The sequence below is a fragment of the Stylophora pistillata genome, chromosome 6 (genome assembly GCF_964205215.1).
Source record: "Stylophora pistillata chromosome 6, jaStyPist1.2, whole genome shotgun sequence".
In the NCBI taxonomy this organism is placed as follows: domain Eukaryota; kingdom Metazoa; phylum Cnidaria; class Anthozoa; order Scleractinia; family Pocilloporidae; genus Stylophora; species Stylophora pistillata.
In genome coordinates this window covers 25962373-25977081 of record NC_142524.1, presented here as the reverse complement: position 1 = coordinate 25977081, position 14709 = coordinate 25962373, and the positions used below count along the sequence as shown (strand labels likewise).

Genomic DNA, 14709 nt, shown 5'->3' with positions numbered 1-14709 from the left:
ATGTGGCCTGGCAAGCCGTCAGTCTCTACTGGCTGCCGTCTTGTCAAAATGGTTGTCAAAAAGGAAATCCCTCGTTTCATTTCCATCGGGGGTATTCGCTGCAAGGTGTGGTACCGTGACCAGCCTTTGAGATGCGATATTTGTAGACAAGTTGGACACGCGGCAAAACAGTGCCCTGATAAGGGTAAGTGCCGCCGCTGCCACAAGGCGGGGCATTTTGCTAGGGAGTGTACATCTGCATGGATCCTTCCCCAGGCCCCCCCGGTGGCCCCTGGGGCCCCGGTTGGTAGCGCTGGTGGGGAGGAAGAGGCTGGCGATGATGGGGGTGACATTGATGAGGGCGATGCTGCTGAGGCGGCTGGTGATATCGAGTGCGAAGACGCTGTCGATGGTGATAGTGAAGCCGAACCCTTGGTGGGTGAAGCGGCCTCCCAGGTGTCAGGCATGGAATTGGGCACCCTTGTTTTGGACTCCAGCGGCCAACTGGTACAGGCACAGATTCCTGTCGTCCCCCCGGCCAGTGGTGACCCTGTGGCCGATGGGATAGCGGCTAGTACCCAGGCCTCGGTGTCGGGTGCTCCTCTCTTTGAGGATGAGGCTTATGCTACCCAGGCAGTCCAAATGCTGTCTGTTGCAGCTAATAGTTTTGTTAGACAACTTGCTGATAGTGCCCCACAAGAGGTTGAGTTCGCTGAGTATCTAACCAATGCCAGCGCTAATACTGATCTTTCTCCTCGGACTGGATCAGAGAGTAATGTCAGTAATTGTAAAGGAAATAGTGAGGCTCCGAATGATGAGCAAACTAGAGGGGCAGACGCCTCGGGTAAGACCCCTTCTGGGTCAACTGAAAATAATGATAGTGAACTAGTGTCTAGTAATGAAGTAAATGGTGGTACTGACAGTGCCCCTAATTCAATTAGTGTAGTTAACGTTAATCACGGTAGCGCTACTGATAATTTATCTAGTAAAGGGGAAACTGCAAGTGTGGTCCCTGCTAAAGTAAATAGTAAAGAGGATAAGAATGCCAAAAAAGGCTCTACTAGTGGTAAAGGTACCAGTAAGAATAATGTTAGCTCTTTGGCCCTGGCCGACGAGCTTTCCGAAATGGATACAGCTCCGGCCATGGCTACTCGTAAGAGGCCTGCATCGGACGCTGGTTCTGAGTCAACCCCCCAAGACCCGGATCCAGAACCTCCGGCTACGTCGGCTTTGTCCCGGCGTAAGAAGCTTGCAAAACCATCTGCAGCAGCATTGGGTAAGGCTGGCAAGAGGTCCTCGGGCGGTAAGAAGAAGACCTAAGCATGATGGCTTCCCTTTTGTGCGCAGTGATGGCTCTTTCCATCCTTACCTTAAACTGTAATGGTCTGCGGGACCAGTCTAAAAGGTTTGGCTTTCTGCAGTGGTTGCGTTCCCTCCCCGTGAAGGTCGATGTTGTCTGCCTGCAAGAAACTCATTGTGTCACTCTGGCTGAGTGTTCTTTGTGGTTTTCATCGTCCGGCTTTTCGTCTGTGTTGGCTCCTGGTTCTGTTCACTCGTGTGGTTGTGTTATTCTCTTCTAAACTCCTGGTCTGCCGATGGTCGTTATCTGCAATGTGAATTCTCTCCCTTTGGCAAAGTCTTCCGTGTGGTCTGCGTCTATGCCCCTAACTGCAACCCTGCGCGGAATAAATTCCTTGATGACCTCCATTCAAAAGTCGATCCATCTGTCCCTACTGTGCTTACTGGGGATTTCAACGCCTTCTTTGACCGAGCCCTTGACCGGCGTGGTTCTGAACCTGCAAGTTCATACAGAGACAGTTCCTCTTCGCTGGCCCAGCTTTTCGAGGCATGTTGTGTTATGGATGTGTGGCGTTACCTCCATCCCTCCTCCTCGGGTTTCACCTGGACCAGGTGGGATGGCAGTTTGGCGTCGCGCATTGATCTGTTTGGGGTGCCCTTTGCCTGGCTCCCATCGGTGTCCTCTTGCGCTATGTACTGCTGCCCCTTTTCGGACCACAGTGCCGTAGTGCTGTCTGTCTCTGTTCCCGACGTCGTCCCACCTGGGCCAGGCTACTGGAAACTGAACATATCCATGTTAGATGACCCGGAATATTGCCAGCTCGTTAGGGAAGAGTGGATTTCGTGGCGTCGTACCCTTCCTGGCTTCCCCTCTCTCGCCAAATGGTGGGACCGCGGGAAAGGACGGATAAAAGGCCTTACCATCAGGTACTGTCGCAAAAAGTCATCTCAAACATCTGCATCGAGGGCTGCCCTCGTTCGCTTGATCGATCATCTTCGGGCCAAGCTGGATGCTGGCATGACCTCCTGCGCGGGCCCTTACCGATCTGCGCTGGCGGATCTGGCAGCTATGGACACCTACGTTGCCAAGGGTGCTCAAGTGCGATCAAGAGTTAAGTGGGTTGAGGAGGGTGAGTCCTCCTCGGCCTATTTCTTCCGCCTGGAAAAGAAGCGGTCTGCCGACCGCCGCATCTCTGCGCTGAGAGAGCCCGGTGGCTCTATTGTTTCTTCTTCTGTTGCTTTGTGTGCCACTCTCGGCTCTTTCTATTCCGACTTATATACGGCTTCTCCTACTGACACTTTGATCCAATCTTCTCTTTTGGGTAATCTGTCTTCTGTCCTTCCGCGAGATCGGGCTGATAGTTGTGAGGGCCTCCTCACCCCCCTCGAGGTCTATGAGGCTCTCAAGGGCATGAAGCGGAACAAGGCTCCTGGACTGGATGGCCTTCCAGCGGAGTTCTATCTTCGTTTCTGGGACGTAGTCGGTGCTGATCTCGTAGCTGTTCTTAACGACTGTTTTTCCTCCGGTTCTTTGTCTCTCTCTCAGCGTAGAGGTGTGATCTCGTTGTCTTTTAAAAAGGGGGATCGTCTTGATCCAAAGAATTGGCGTCCCATTTCGCTGTTGAATGTCGACTATAAACTGGCATCACGAACCATTGCTGGCCGGCTCCTCCGTGTCATTCACCTGGTCGTGCACCGGGACCAGACGTGTGGAGTGCCGGGTCGGTTCATAGGGGAGAATGTCACCTTTCTCCGTGATGTTGTGAGTTATGCGGAGTCTACGGGCACCGCGGTTGCAATCTTATCCCTTGACCAAGAAAAGGCCTTCGACCGGGTGGATTGGGGCTTTCTGCGATCTACCCTTGTCACCATGGGTTTCGGCCCCCAATTCATTGCTTGGGTAGACTTGTTCTACAGGCAGGTCCAAAGTGCCATTAATGTATATGGTCATCTGACACCGTTTTTCGGTCTCTCGCGAGGTGTCCGGCAGGGGTGTCCCCTGTCTCCTCTGTTGTACGTTTTGGTTTCGGAGGTCCTTGCCTGTAGTATTCGCTCCAACCCCCGTATCGTTGGCCTTTCCCTCCCGGGGTGTCCCCCACTTTCCCCCATATCTCAGTATGCTGACGACACGTCGTTAATTTTAACATCCGACGATGGGATCAAAGCTGCTCTGGAAGTTTATCATCAGTATGAGCGGGCGTCCGGGTCAAAGATCAATTTCGGAAAGTCCAAGGGCCTTTGGTTGGGCGGCTGGCGGGGCCGTACGGACCCCCCCGTCCCTTTCGATTGGACACCTTCGAAACTCAAGGTCCTTGGAGTGTTTATCGGTCCTGGTAACCTAGAAGAGGATAATTGGCGCCCGCGCATTTCTGCGGTGGACCATGTTCTCAAATCCTGGCGTTTACGTGCTCTGACCTTTCGCGGCAAGGCTCTCGTTATTAATGCTCTCGCCCTCTCCCGGGTCTGGTATGTGGCGTCACTCATCCACATGCCGGCTTGGGTGGAGACGGAGCTTACTCGACTTGTGTTTTCATTCTTTTGGTCTGGCAAGCGGGAGCTCGTCGCCCGCGCTGCAGTAGTGCAGCCAGCTCTTTTTGGTGGTTTTTCAGTGGTCAGTGTTCGCTTCAAGGTGTGGGCTCTTCTGGGTCAATGGGTGAGGAGGTTTGCCTCCTCTCCCTCCAGTTGGGTCTCACTGATGTCGTTTTGGTTTCAGTCTGTCCTTGGTGTCTCTCCTCTCGTTGCGTTTTCCCGCCCTTTTTCTGTTGACTCTAGAGCCTTGCCACCATTCTACCAGTCTCTGATCCTAGCGTGGCGGAAAGTTGATGGGTCTTTTGCCACGTCCAGGGATTGCCTTGTTTATGCCTCTTCGTCTCCTTTGGTCTGTTCCCCTGTTGTCAGCATGTCTTCTAAGTCATGCTATTTGTATCTCCTTTCTGAGAACATGGTCCAGCCCCGTTGTGTGTACAAGTATGAACTTCAATTCCCTAATCTTGATTGGCCTGCCACGTGGCGTACCCTGTCTATGTTCGACCTGGATCGTCGTGTCACCGACCTTAACTGGAAGATTGCGCATGGCGTTCTGTACACCGCTCGGCGCCTCTCTCTTTTTGGTTTGTCGGTTTCTCCGTTCTGTTTTTGCGGTCCCCAGGTTGAGTCACTTGAGCATCTGTTTTACTATTGTCCGCTTGCTCAGAGTGTTCTCTCCTGGGTCCAGTCTTTGTTGTTCGTTTTCTCCCCTATGAGTCCTGTCATTCTTTTACGTCATGTTCTTTTCGGGTTTAAGACGAGTGAATTGATTTCTGTCCCTTGGGGTTTCGTCTACCTTCTTAATGTTTCTAAGTACTGTATTTGGTTGTGTAGGAACGATTACCGGTTCCGTAATGTTCGTCCTGGTGCCGTTGCGGTGATTGCGTCCATTAAAGCCCGCTTGAAGTTTTACCTACCTCTAGCCTTCAGGCGGTGCAAATCTAGCAGACGTCGTCGCTTCTTCCACAGACAGTGGTGCGCTCGTGGCGTTATTGCTTCTGTCTCAGGCAACTCTCTGGTCTTCAATCTTTAGTTCTCCCCCTTCTCCCCCGTGTGTTCCTGTGTCCGTCATGTTGCCTTTTGTGCTGGGTCTCCTTCATTGGTGTACTGCACAGGGGTTTTGTTCCGTTTCAGTCCTGTTGTGTCTGTCATGTAGCCACTTGTGCTGGGTCTCCTTCATTGGTGTACTGCACAGTGGTTCTGTTCTATTCATGTTTTGTCCATGTTTTTGTTTGCTTTTGTCCCTACTGTGGTAGGTAAGTGTGTCAGCGGGTATGCGTGAGTGTGGTATTTTGGTGCTTTGACTAACCATTATCACTAATCTGAGCATGGGAGTTTAATCTTTGAAAGTGTGTGATTAACCTGGGAGGTGGGGTTCGATCCCCCAGCGAGTTTGGCGTCCTGGTGGGCCCTCCGTTTATGGCGGTCCCAACCCTCAAGCCCTTGCACTCTGGCGGCGGGTTTGGATTAGACATTTAGGTCGGCAGGCATTGCACCGCCCTCACGGGAGCCTGGCCGTCCGCCTTAAACATAAAAAAAAAAAAAAAAAAAAAAAAAAAAAAAAACTGCACTGACGAGACTTTTGCTTGTTGGTAAGTGTTCGCTCCTTTCCCTAGTGGTTGGGAGTTTGTTTTGGTTTGTTTTTGAGGTTTCTGAGGATTTTTGTTGGATAAGTGAGTACCTGCCGGGAGGGAAAACTTGCAACTTTCTTCCTCCTTGGCAGTGTTTTTTCTTTGGTTCTGTTTGGTCGCCCATCCCTTTTTTGGGATTTCTCGGTCGATCCGAACTTGCTTTTCTTTTTGCTTTTTCTCTGTTTCGGTCACCCATCCCTTTGGGTTGGGTCCGAACTTCAGCATGGTCGTGTCCTTTAATAGGACTATCGACGTCGATTGTCAGGGGCTCCCTGAGGAGGTACTTTTTTCGCAAGCGGTTGGTCTGTTGCTGGGTTTTTTCGACCGAGAGTCTGATCATCGGGTGGCTGCGGTGCAGGCATGCCCTGGCCGTGTTGCCAGAGTCACTTTTGCAGAGAACGGGGATGTTGCTAAGTTATTTTTTGAGGAGTTAGGTGTCATCAAGTTGGGTGATGTAGAGTGTAGGGTGGTCAAACCTCCTCCTCCTCCACCCCAGCTTATTACTGTTGTAGTTTCTTGGTTCCCCTTTGAGGGATCAAACGACGCCATCAGCACAGCTTTGTCTGCATATGGTACGGTCAAATCTGTTCGCAATCAGGTTTGGCCCGGAAGGCCTTCAGTGTCCACCGGGTCACGCATCGTCCAAATGGTCATTAGGAATGTCATTCCACCGTTTATCCCTATCCGCGGTGTTCGTTGTAAAACTTGGTATAGGGGGCAACCCCTCCAGTGTGGGACTTGCCGGGAAGTTGGCCACAAGTCAGCTGATTGTCCTCTCAAAGGAAAATGCTTCCGGTGTCATCAAGATGGGCACTTGGCTCGGAATTGTAAGGTGACCGTGGCTGCTCCAGCTGAGGCTGACGCCCCTGTTACAGAGAACGGTGTGGCTGTTCCTCCGGTGAAGAGCACTCCCGCCGAAGAAGAGACCCCCGACACTGCTATTGAAGACTCTGAAGATGAAGTTGGTTCACCTCCAGACTCTGATGCAAGCGAAGACCGGTTCGCCTCTTGTGAAACGACTGGAAATGAGAATATTATATCAGCAACCGAGGGTTTTGCTAACCCTGCTGACTCTGACATGGCTGGTGAAAGTGGTCCCTGGACCACTGTTTCCCGGAAACGCCCCGCTTCCTCTGTTCCCGTTTCAGTTAAGAGGACTCAACAGGCCCCATCTAAAAGTCCTGTGGTTTCACCCATGAGTGATATCCGCAATGGCCCTGATGTTTTCCTTGAAGTTCCGGAATTGGCAGCCTGTTCTGCAGACCACCGTGCAATCCTGTGGGAGATTGCGGTTGATTATCGTAAACCGCCTGATCAGCGAAAACGTTTTTGCCGTTGGACTTCAGATCCCCGCTTTATTGGTTTGAAAGATGAGGACTTTAAGACTGCTATAAAATTTTTCAACAAGAAGTTCCCAAAGTAATTAATTAAGGTCATAAAAAGAAAAACAAAAGAAAATAATTAGTTAAGTAATGAGCGGGTGTGTTTAATTTTTGGGTGTGAGTGTGTTAATTTTTAAGTGAGGTGGGGTTCGATTCCCCAGCGAGTTTGGCGTCTGGTGGCCCTCGTTTCTGGTGGTCCCCTTCCCTAAGGCATTGCACGTAAGCCAATGGGTTGGGATTAGACATGTAGGTCGGCGGGATTGCACCTCCCTTCATCGGGGCCCGGCCGTCCACCTTAAACATAAAAAAAACTGCACTGATGAGGCCCAGAAGGCCGAAACAGTACTGTCTGCAGTTAGATATAGCTCTTTGGCATACAAAGCTTTGCTTTCATGTCCAAATTGAGCACTCTATCTAGGATGAGTCATTGCCGTTGCAATTGCGCATGCTCGCTGGTTTACTCTAGTTTGAGCACTCTGGCATGGCTTAGACGATACCACAAAGGTTGGGTCGTTTGGGGTGACCGTCTCGGTTCTCCCCCATCCTAGCATTAGCACTGCACTGATGAGGCCCAGAAGGCCGAAACAGTACTGTCTGCAGTTAGTTATATATATAACTGTCTGCAGTTAGTTATGACCTTAATTAATTACTTTGGGAACTTTTTGTTGAAAAATTTTATAGCAGTCTTAAAGTCCTCATCTTTCAAACCAATAAAGCGGGGATCTGAAGTCCATAACTGCAGACAGTGCACACTGTTTCGACCTATGTGGGTCTCATCAGTTTTTTTATGTTTAAGGTGGACGGCCGGGCCCCAATGAAGGGAGGTGCAATCCCGCCGACCTACATGTCTAATCCCAACCCATTGGCTTACGTGCAATGCCTTAGGGAAGGGGACCACCAGAAACGAGGGTCACCAGACGCCAAACTCGCTGGGGAATCGAACCCCACCTCACTTAAAAATTACACACTCACTCCCAGAAATTAAACACACCCGCACATACTGTAACTTAACTAATACTTTTTTTTATAATTTTTATATTTTATGTATAAATAATTACAGTTCCTAAAGAGGGAACTCTTTGGCACAGAAGGCAACTGCCAGTCTGATCAAGTTGGCTTTACTTTCAAGACCTTGAAATCTGGGCTCTGAAATCCACTTTTGGTTACTCTGACGTTGGTCACATGGCAGGCGATGATCAAGGCCGATCTCCCACAAGATGCTAATGTGATCATCAGAACATCCGCTGAGTTCAGAAACTTCACGAAGAACGTTAGGGTTGGCACTTTGGGCGTCGCGTTTAGGCGGGACATGTTGGGTCCTCTTCGCAGTAGCGGCAGCAGAGGAAGCAGGGCGTTTCCGGGAGGCGATGGTCGAAGGACCACTATCACCAGCCATATCAAGGTCGCCGAGGTCGGCAAAACCCTGGGCTGCTGGAATAATACCCTCATCACTGGCTACATCACAGGAAGTGAAACGGTCTTCGCTTCCATCTGAGACTGGGAGTGAGACAGCGTCTTCGGCGTCTTCAGAAGCAAGATCGGAGATGTCTTCATCATTAATGATGGACTCAGCTGGTGGAACAGGCTCAGGAACAGGGGCGCTTGCTGGATTGGGGCAGTTCCGGGCCAAATGACCCTCCCTGGTGCACTTAAAACACTTGCCCTTGACAGGGCAGACAGCGGAACGATGTCCAACTTTACGGCATAGGTCGCAGCGTAGGGGCTGACCCCTATACCACACCTTACACCTAACACCGCGCACAGAGATAAACCTAGGTATCTCCTTCCTTACAACCATTGATACCACTCTAGAACCAGTGAAAACCGCTGGATTACCTGGCCAACTTTGATGACGAACATTCTTAACAGTCCCGTAGGCCAAAAGGGCCGAGGTGATGGCCTCATTGGGGCCCTCGAAAGGGAACCAAGAGACCACCACAGTTGACACCTGGGGAGGGGGAGGAGGGGGCTGGGCCACCCTACACTCTACCCCATCCAACACTACCACACCCAAACCTTCGAAAGTTGCTTTCACAGTTTCCCCTCCTTCGACAAAAGTGACCCGAGCCACACGGCCAGGACACGCCTGCACTGCCGCAATCCCATGCTGAGATTCGGCCTTAAAAAAACCAAGGATCAAAGGCATGACGTCGGAAAAGGTCATCCCCTCGGGGAGCCCCCGACAGTCAATGTCAATAGATCGCTTGAAAGACACAACCATAGTGAGACCGAGCAAGTTCGGATCAACCCAAGAAATCCCAAAAAGGGATGGGTGACCCAAACGAAACCGAAGAAAAAACCACTGCCAAGGAGGAAAAAGTCGCAAGTTTTCCCTCCCGGCAGGTACTCACTTATCCGACTAGAACTCCAAAAAAAAACAAACAAGCACACCACAAAACAAACTCCCAACCACTAGGGAAAGGAGCGAACACTTACCAACAAGCAAAAGTCGAGTCAGTGCAGTGCAGACACTGGGCCAAGCTCTGGAATAAACCATTGCCTGGGCGCTACACTTGTGGGACCAAGTGTAGACATTATATATATATAACTAACTGCAGACAGTACTGTTTCGGCCTTCTGGGCCTCATCAGTGCAGTGCTAATGCTAGGATGGAGGAGAACCAGTATGGTCACCCCAAACGATCCAACCTTTGTGGTATCGTCTAAGCCATGCCAGAGTGCTCAAACTAGAGTACACTAGCGAGCATGCGCAATTGCAGAGCAATGACTCATCCTAGTTAGAGTGCTCAATTTGGACATGAAAGCAAAGCTTTGTATGCCAAAGAGCTATATCTAACTGCAGACAGTACTGTTTCGGCCTTCTGGGCCTCATCAGTGCAGTTTTTTTTTTATGTTTAAGGTGGACGGCCGGGCCCCCGATGAAGGGCGTGTGCAATGCCCGCCGACCAACAGGACTAATCCCACCCATGGCTTGCGTGCAATGCCTTAGGGTTAGGGTCCACCAGAAACGAGGGTCACCAGACGCCAAACTCGCTGGGGAATCGAACCCCACCTCACAGAAACAAAAATTGGGTACACAGAACTAAAACGAACAAGGACAGACCAGTGCAGTACACCAACAAAGGAGACCAGCACATGGACAACAAAACAAATACTCACGAAAGGCTACTGTGCAGTGCACCAACAAAGGAGACCCAGCACAAGCAGCGGACAGACACACTTACAAAGTAGACAGAACGAACGATACTAGCCCAGTGCAGTGCACCAACGAAGGAGACCCAGCACATGGGTTACGAAACAGATACTAACAATTAGGCTACTGTGCAGTACACCAATGAAGGAGACCCAGCACAAGCAGCACAAAGACACGCTCACTCAAGCAAAAGATCACACGTCACTCAAGCAAAAGAAGAACGAGGCTACTGTGCAGTACACCAATAAAGGAGACCCAGCACGAGCCTAACCGAGACACACTCATTCGAGCAAAAAAGGAAACTAAATAACTACGGGGAGCAGGACTAAATGGAAAAGACAAGGGAGTCGTTTACCACTGAAGCTATGATGCCACGGGCGCCCCACTGACGATGGAAGACGCGACGACGCCTGTCAGACTTGCACCGCCTGAAGGAAATTGGTAAATAAAACTTTAGGCGGGCCTTGATAGAAGCAATCACCGCCACAGCGCCAGGACGAACGTTACGGAAACGGAAATCGTTCCTACTCCGCCAAATACAAAACTTAGAAACATTGAGCAGATAGACAAAGACACGCGGGACAGAAACCAGTTCACTAGAGTTGAAACCAAAGAGGACATGACGTAAAGAGATGGCAGGACACATAGGAGAGAAGGAAAACAGCAAGGACTGGACCCAGGCGAGAACACTCTGAGCAAGTGGACAGTAGAAGAACAAATGCTTGAGTGACTCGACCGTGGGTCCACAAAAACACGAGAGAGGAACAGATAAACCAAAAGAGGAGAGACGCCGGGCGGTGTACAGGACGCCGTGCGCAATCTTCCAATTTAGGTCGATGACACGACGGTCAAGATAAAAGAAGGATAGGGCACGCCACGTGGCAGGCCAGTCAAGGTTGGGATAGATGAATAGAAACTTAAGGACACAATAAGGCTGGACCATGTTCTCAGAGAGAAGATATAGGTAGCAAGACTTGGTAGACATAGTAAGAACGGGAGAACAAACAAGAGGGCATGAAGAGCCGTAGACTAAAGAGTTTTTTGACGTGGCGAAGGCCCCGTCGAGCTTACGCCAAGCCAAAACCAGAGCTTGATAGAAGGGCGGCAAGACCCTGAAGTCGAAACTAAAAGGACGAGAAAACACAACAAGAGGAGAGACACCAAACAAAGAGTTAAACCAAAAGGACATGAGAGCGACCCAACTGGATGGGGAGGAGACGAATCTCCTCACCCATTGACCAAGGAGGGCTCTCACCTTGGACTGAATATTAACCACAGAAAAACCACCAAAAAGGGGAGATTGAACCACGGCCGAACGGGAGACAAGCTCAACCTTGCCAGACCAGAAAAACGAGAAAACAAGACGGGAAAGCTTCGCCTCCACCCAGGCCGGCATGTGGATAAGAGAGGCCACATACCAAACCCGGGAGAGGGCGAGAGCGTTAATGACTAGGGCCTTGCCATGAAAAGAGAGAACACGAGAACGCCAAGACTTGAGAACACGGTCCACCGCATTAATGCGAGGACGCCAGTTGTCTTCATCAAGGTTACCGGGGCCGACAAACACCCCCAGCACCTTGAGCTTAGCAGGAGACCAGTCAAAAGGAACCGGGGGGTCCGTACGACCCCGCCAACCACCCAACCAGAGACCATTGGACTTAGAAAGGTTGATCTTAGATCCAGAAGCTAGTTCAAAAAGCTTGTAAGTCTCAAGGGCAGCCAGAATGCCAGAATCAGTGGTAAGGATTAAAGATGTATCGTCCGCGTACTGCGAGATGGGAGACAGTACGGGACACCCAGGGAGAGACAGACCCTTGATACGGGGGTCTGCACGGATACTACACGCAAGAACCTCAGACACAAGAACATATAGGAGGGGAGAAAGAGGGCACCCCTGCCGGACACCACGAGAAAGGCTAAAGAAAGGAGTCAGGAACCCATTCACATTGACCGCGCTTTGAACATGAGTATAGAACAAGTCGACCCACGCGACAAAGGAAGGGCCAAAGCCCATGGTGACAAGAGTGGACCGCATGAAGCCCCAATCCACACGGTCAAAAGCCTTCTCTTGATCGAGGGACAGGATGGCGACAGGGGTGCCAGAAGACTCAGTATAGCTGACAACGTCTCTAAGCAGAGCAACATTTTCTCCGATAAAACGGCCAGGGACTCCGCATGTTTGATCTCGGCTGACAACGAGGTGTATTACCCGGAGGAGACGCCCAGCTATGGCACGAGAAGCAAGTTTATAATCCACGTTTAGAAGAGATATGGGCCGCCAATTTTTGGGGTCAAGGCGGTCCCCCTTCTTGAAAGACAGAGTGATGATACCTCTGCGCTGAGAGAGGGAGAGAAAACCAGAGGAAGAGCATTCATTAAGAACAGAAACAAGATCAGAGCCAACCACGTCCCAGAAACGGAGATAGAATTCCATAGGCAGGCCGTCTAAACCAGGTGCCTTGTTACGAGCCATGCCCTTGAGAGCGACGAGGACCTCTGATGATGTAAGAGGGCCCTCACAACTGTTGGCCTGATCTTGAGAGAGAACAGAAGACAAATTTTCAAGAAGAGAAGATTGAACATGAGGGTCAGTAGGTGAGGCTGTATAAAGACTAGAATAGAAGGAACCAAGAGACGCACAGAGATCGGTAGAAGACGAGACGATAGAGCCATCAGGCTCTCTCAGCGCAGAGATATGACGGTCAGCGGAACGTTTTTTCTCGAGACGAAGAAAATACTGCGAGGAAGACTCACCCTCCTCAACCCATCGGACTCTCGCACGCACCTGAGCCCCCCTCGCAGCATGGGAATCAAGCCGGGCAAGCTCAGAACAAGCAGACCGCCAAGGGTCAATGCAGGAAGTAATTCCAGAATCAACTTTGGCCTGAAGATGCTGGACAAGACGTACCAGGGCATCTCTGGATGAAGATGTTGTGCGGGCTTTATTTGCACAAAAGCGGATAGTAAGCCCCTTGATTTTACTTTTCCCACGATCCCACCACTTAGCTAGAGAAGGAAAGCGGGGGATGGCAAGGCGCCAAGCAGACCATTCATCACGGACTAGTTGCCGATAGTCCGGATCGTCGAGGATGGAAGTATTCAGCTTCCAGTAGCCTGGGCCAGGTGGAACGGCATCGGGAACAGACAGAGATAAACACAAACCGCGATGGTCCGAGAACGGACACACATACACGGAACAAGACGACACTGATGGGACCCACGCAAAAGGGACCCCAAAAAGGTCAATACGCGACGCTAAACTGCCATTCCACCTGGTCCAGGTGAACCCAGGAGTAGTGGGGTGGAGATAACGCCAGATGTCAATGACGCAGGACGCCTCAAAAAGATGGTTTAGTGTGGGAGAACTATCTCCAGACAAGGAGGCGGGGTCTGGGCCACGCCTATCTCGAGCCCTATCAAATACAGCATTGAAATCTCCAGCAAGGACCGTAGGGATGGAAGGGTCGATCCTTGAATGAAGGCCATCGAAAAACAGGTCTCGTGCAGGGTTGCAATTAGGAGCATAGACACAGACAACTCGGAAAATTTTATCATGAAACGAGAATTCACATTGTAAGAAACGACCATCAGCAGACCAAGACTTTAGAAGGGAGATAGAGGGACGATAGAGAACAACACACCCACAAGAGTGAATAGAACCCGGGGCTAGCACAGACAAGAAACCAGACGAGGAAAACCACGATGAACATTCAGTTAAGGAAACACAATGAGTCTCCTGAAGGCAGATAACATCCACCTTCACCGGGAGAGAGCGCAACCACTGCACGAGACCATCACGCTTCGACCGGTCCCTGATGCCATTGACATTCAAAGTAAGGAGAGACAAAGCCATGAGGAAGAGATGGATGACCCTCATGAAAGCCAGGGCTGGGGCTGGGGTTTCCCCTTACTACTGGGAAGATTGGGGACAGCCCTCGTACGCTTAGAGACCGTACTCGCCAACTGAGTATGAGAAGGAACCATGACACGTTTCTTAGAGCGTTTCCTGGAGACAACTTCAAAACCGTCCGATGACATGCTCCTCGTGAGAGGAGAGGAGAATTCAGAAATATCAGGAGACTCTGAGCCCTGAACAGGGGTAGAGTCCTGAGAGGAGAATTCGGTGATATCATCATCGACATTAGTGACACTTTGGCCAACACTAGTATTAGTGGTACTTTGACCAGACTTAACTATTTTACTGGTACTTTGACCAAACTTAACTAATTTACTGGTACTTTGACCAGACTTAACTATTTCACCGGTACTTTGACCAGACTTAACTAAAGAACTGGTACTTTGACCAGACTTAACATTATCAATAAATAATTCACTGGAATTAACTAAAGTACTGGTACTTTGACCAGACCTAACATTATCAATAACTATAGGACTGGTACTTTGACCAGACATAACACTATCATTAACTAAAGGACCGGTACTTTGACCGGACTCACTATTATTAACTAAACTGGTGTTTTGACCAGCGATACTATTATTAGGAACACTATTTATTTCTGAGGCCTCAGATTGTTTAGGAACGTTATTTAGATTACTGATTTCATTATTACTGGCTTCGCCAGGAGCAGAGATAACCATTTCTTCAGACGGAAGATCAACAGATTCGTTGGGTGGACAAGGAACGTTACCCGGCAGATTTGCCACATCTCCAGAAGAAATGGGCGGGAAATCAGCGGCCGGGGGAACAACATAGGGCGTAGAGCCCCAGACATTTCCGG

General features: G+C 50.3%; 2 protein-coding genes and 1 pseudogene across 2 annotated transcripts; 1 reads left to right on the top strand and 2 right to left on the bottom strand.

Annotated features, from left to right (window-relative positions):
* Positions 1-14709, bottom strand: part of LOC148729125 (uncharacterized) — a 52762-nt pseudogene that overhangs the window by 15733 nt on the left and 22320 nt on the right.
* LOC148729128 (uncharacterized) lies at positions 3677-5363 on the top strand. The gene has a single exon (XM_088725343.1). It carries the CDS (start codon positions 3767-3769, stop codon positions 4835-4837), a length of 1071 nt encoding a protein of 356 aa, XP_088581469.1. The 5' UTR covers positions 3677-3766; the 3' UTR covers positions 4838-5363.
* On the bottom strand, positions 7643-9038 carry LOC148729127 (uncharacterized). Its single transcript, XM_088763000.1, has one exon. It carries the CDS (start codon positions 9036-9038, stop codon positions 7881-7883), a length of 1158 nt encoding a protein of 385 aa, XP_088619126.1. The 3' UTR covers positions 7643-7880.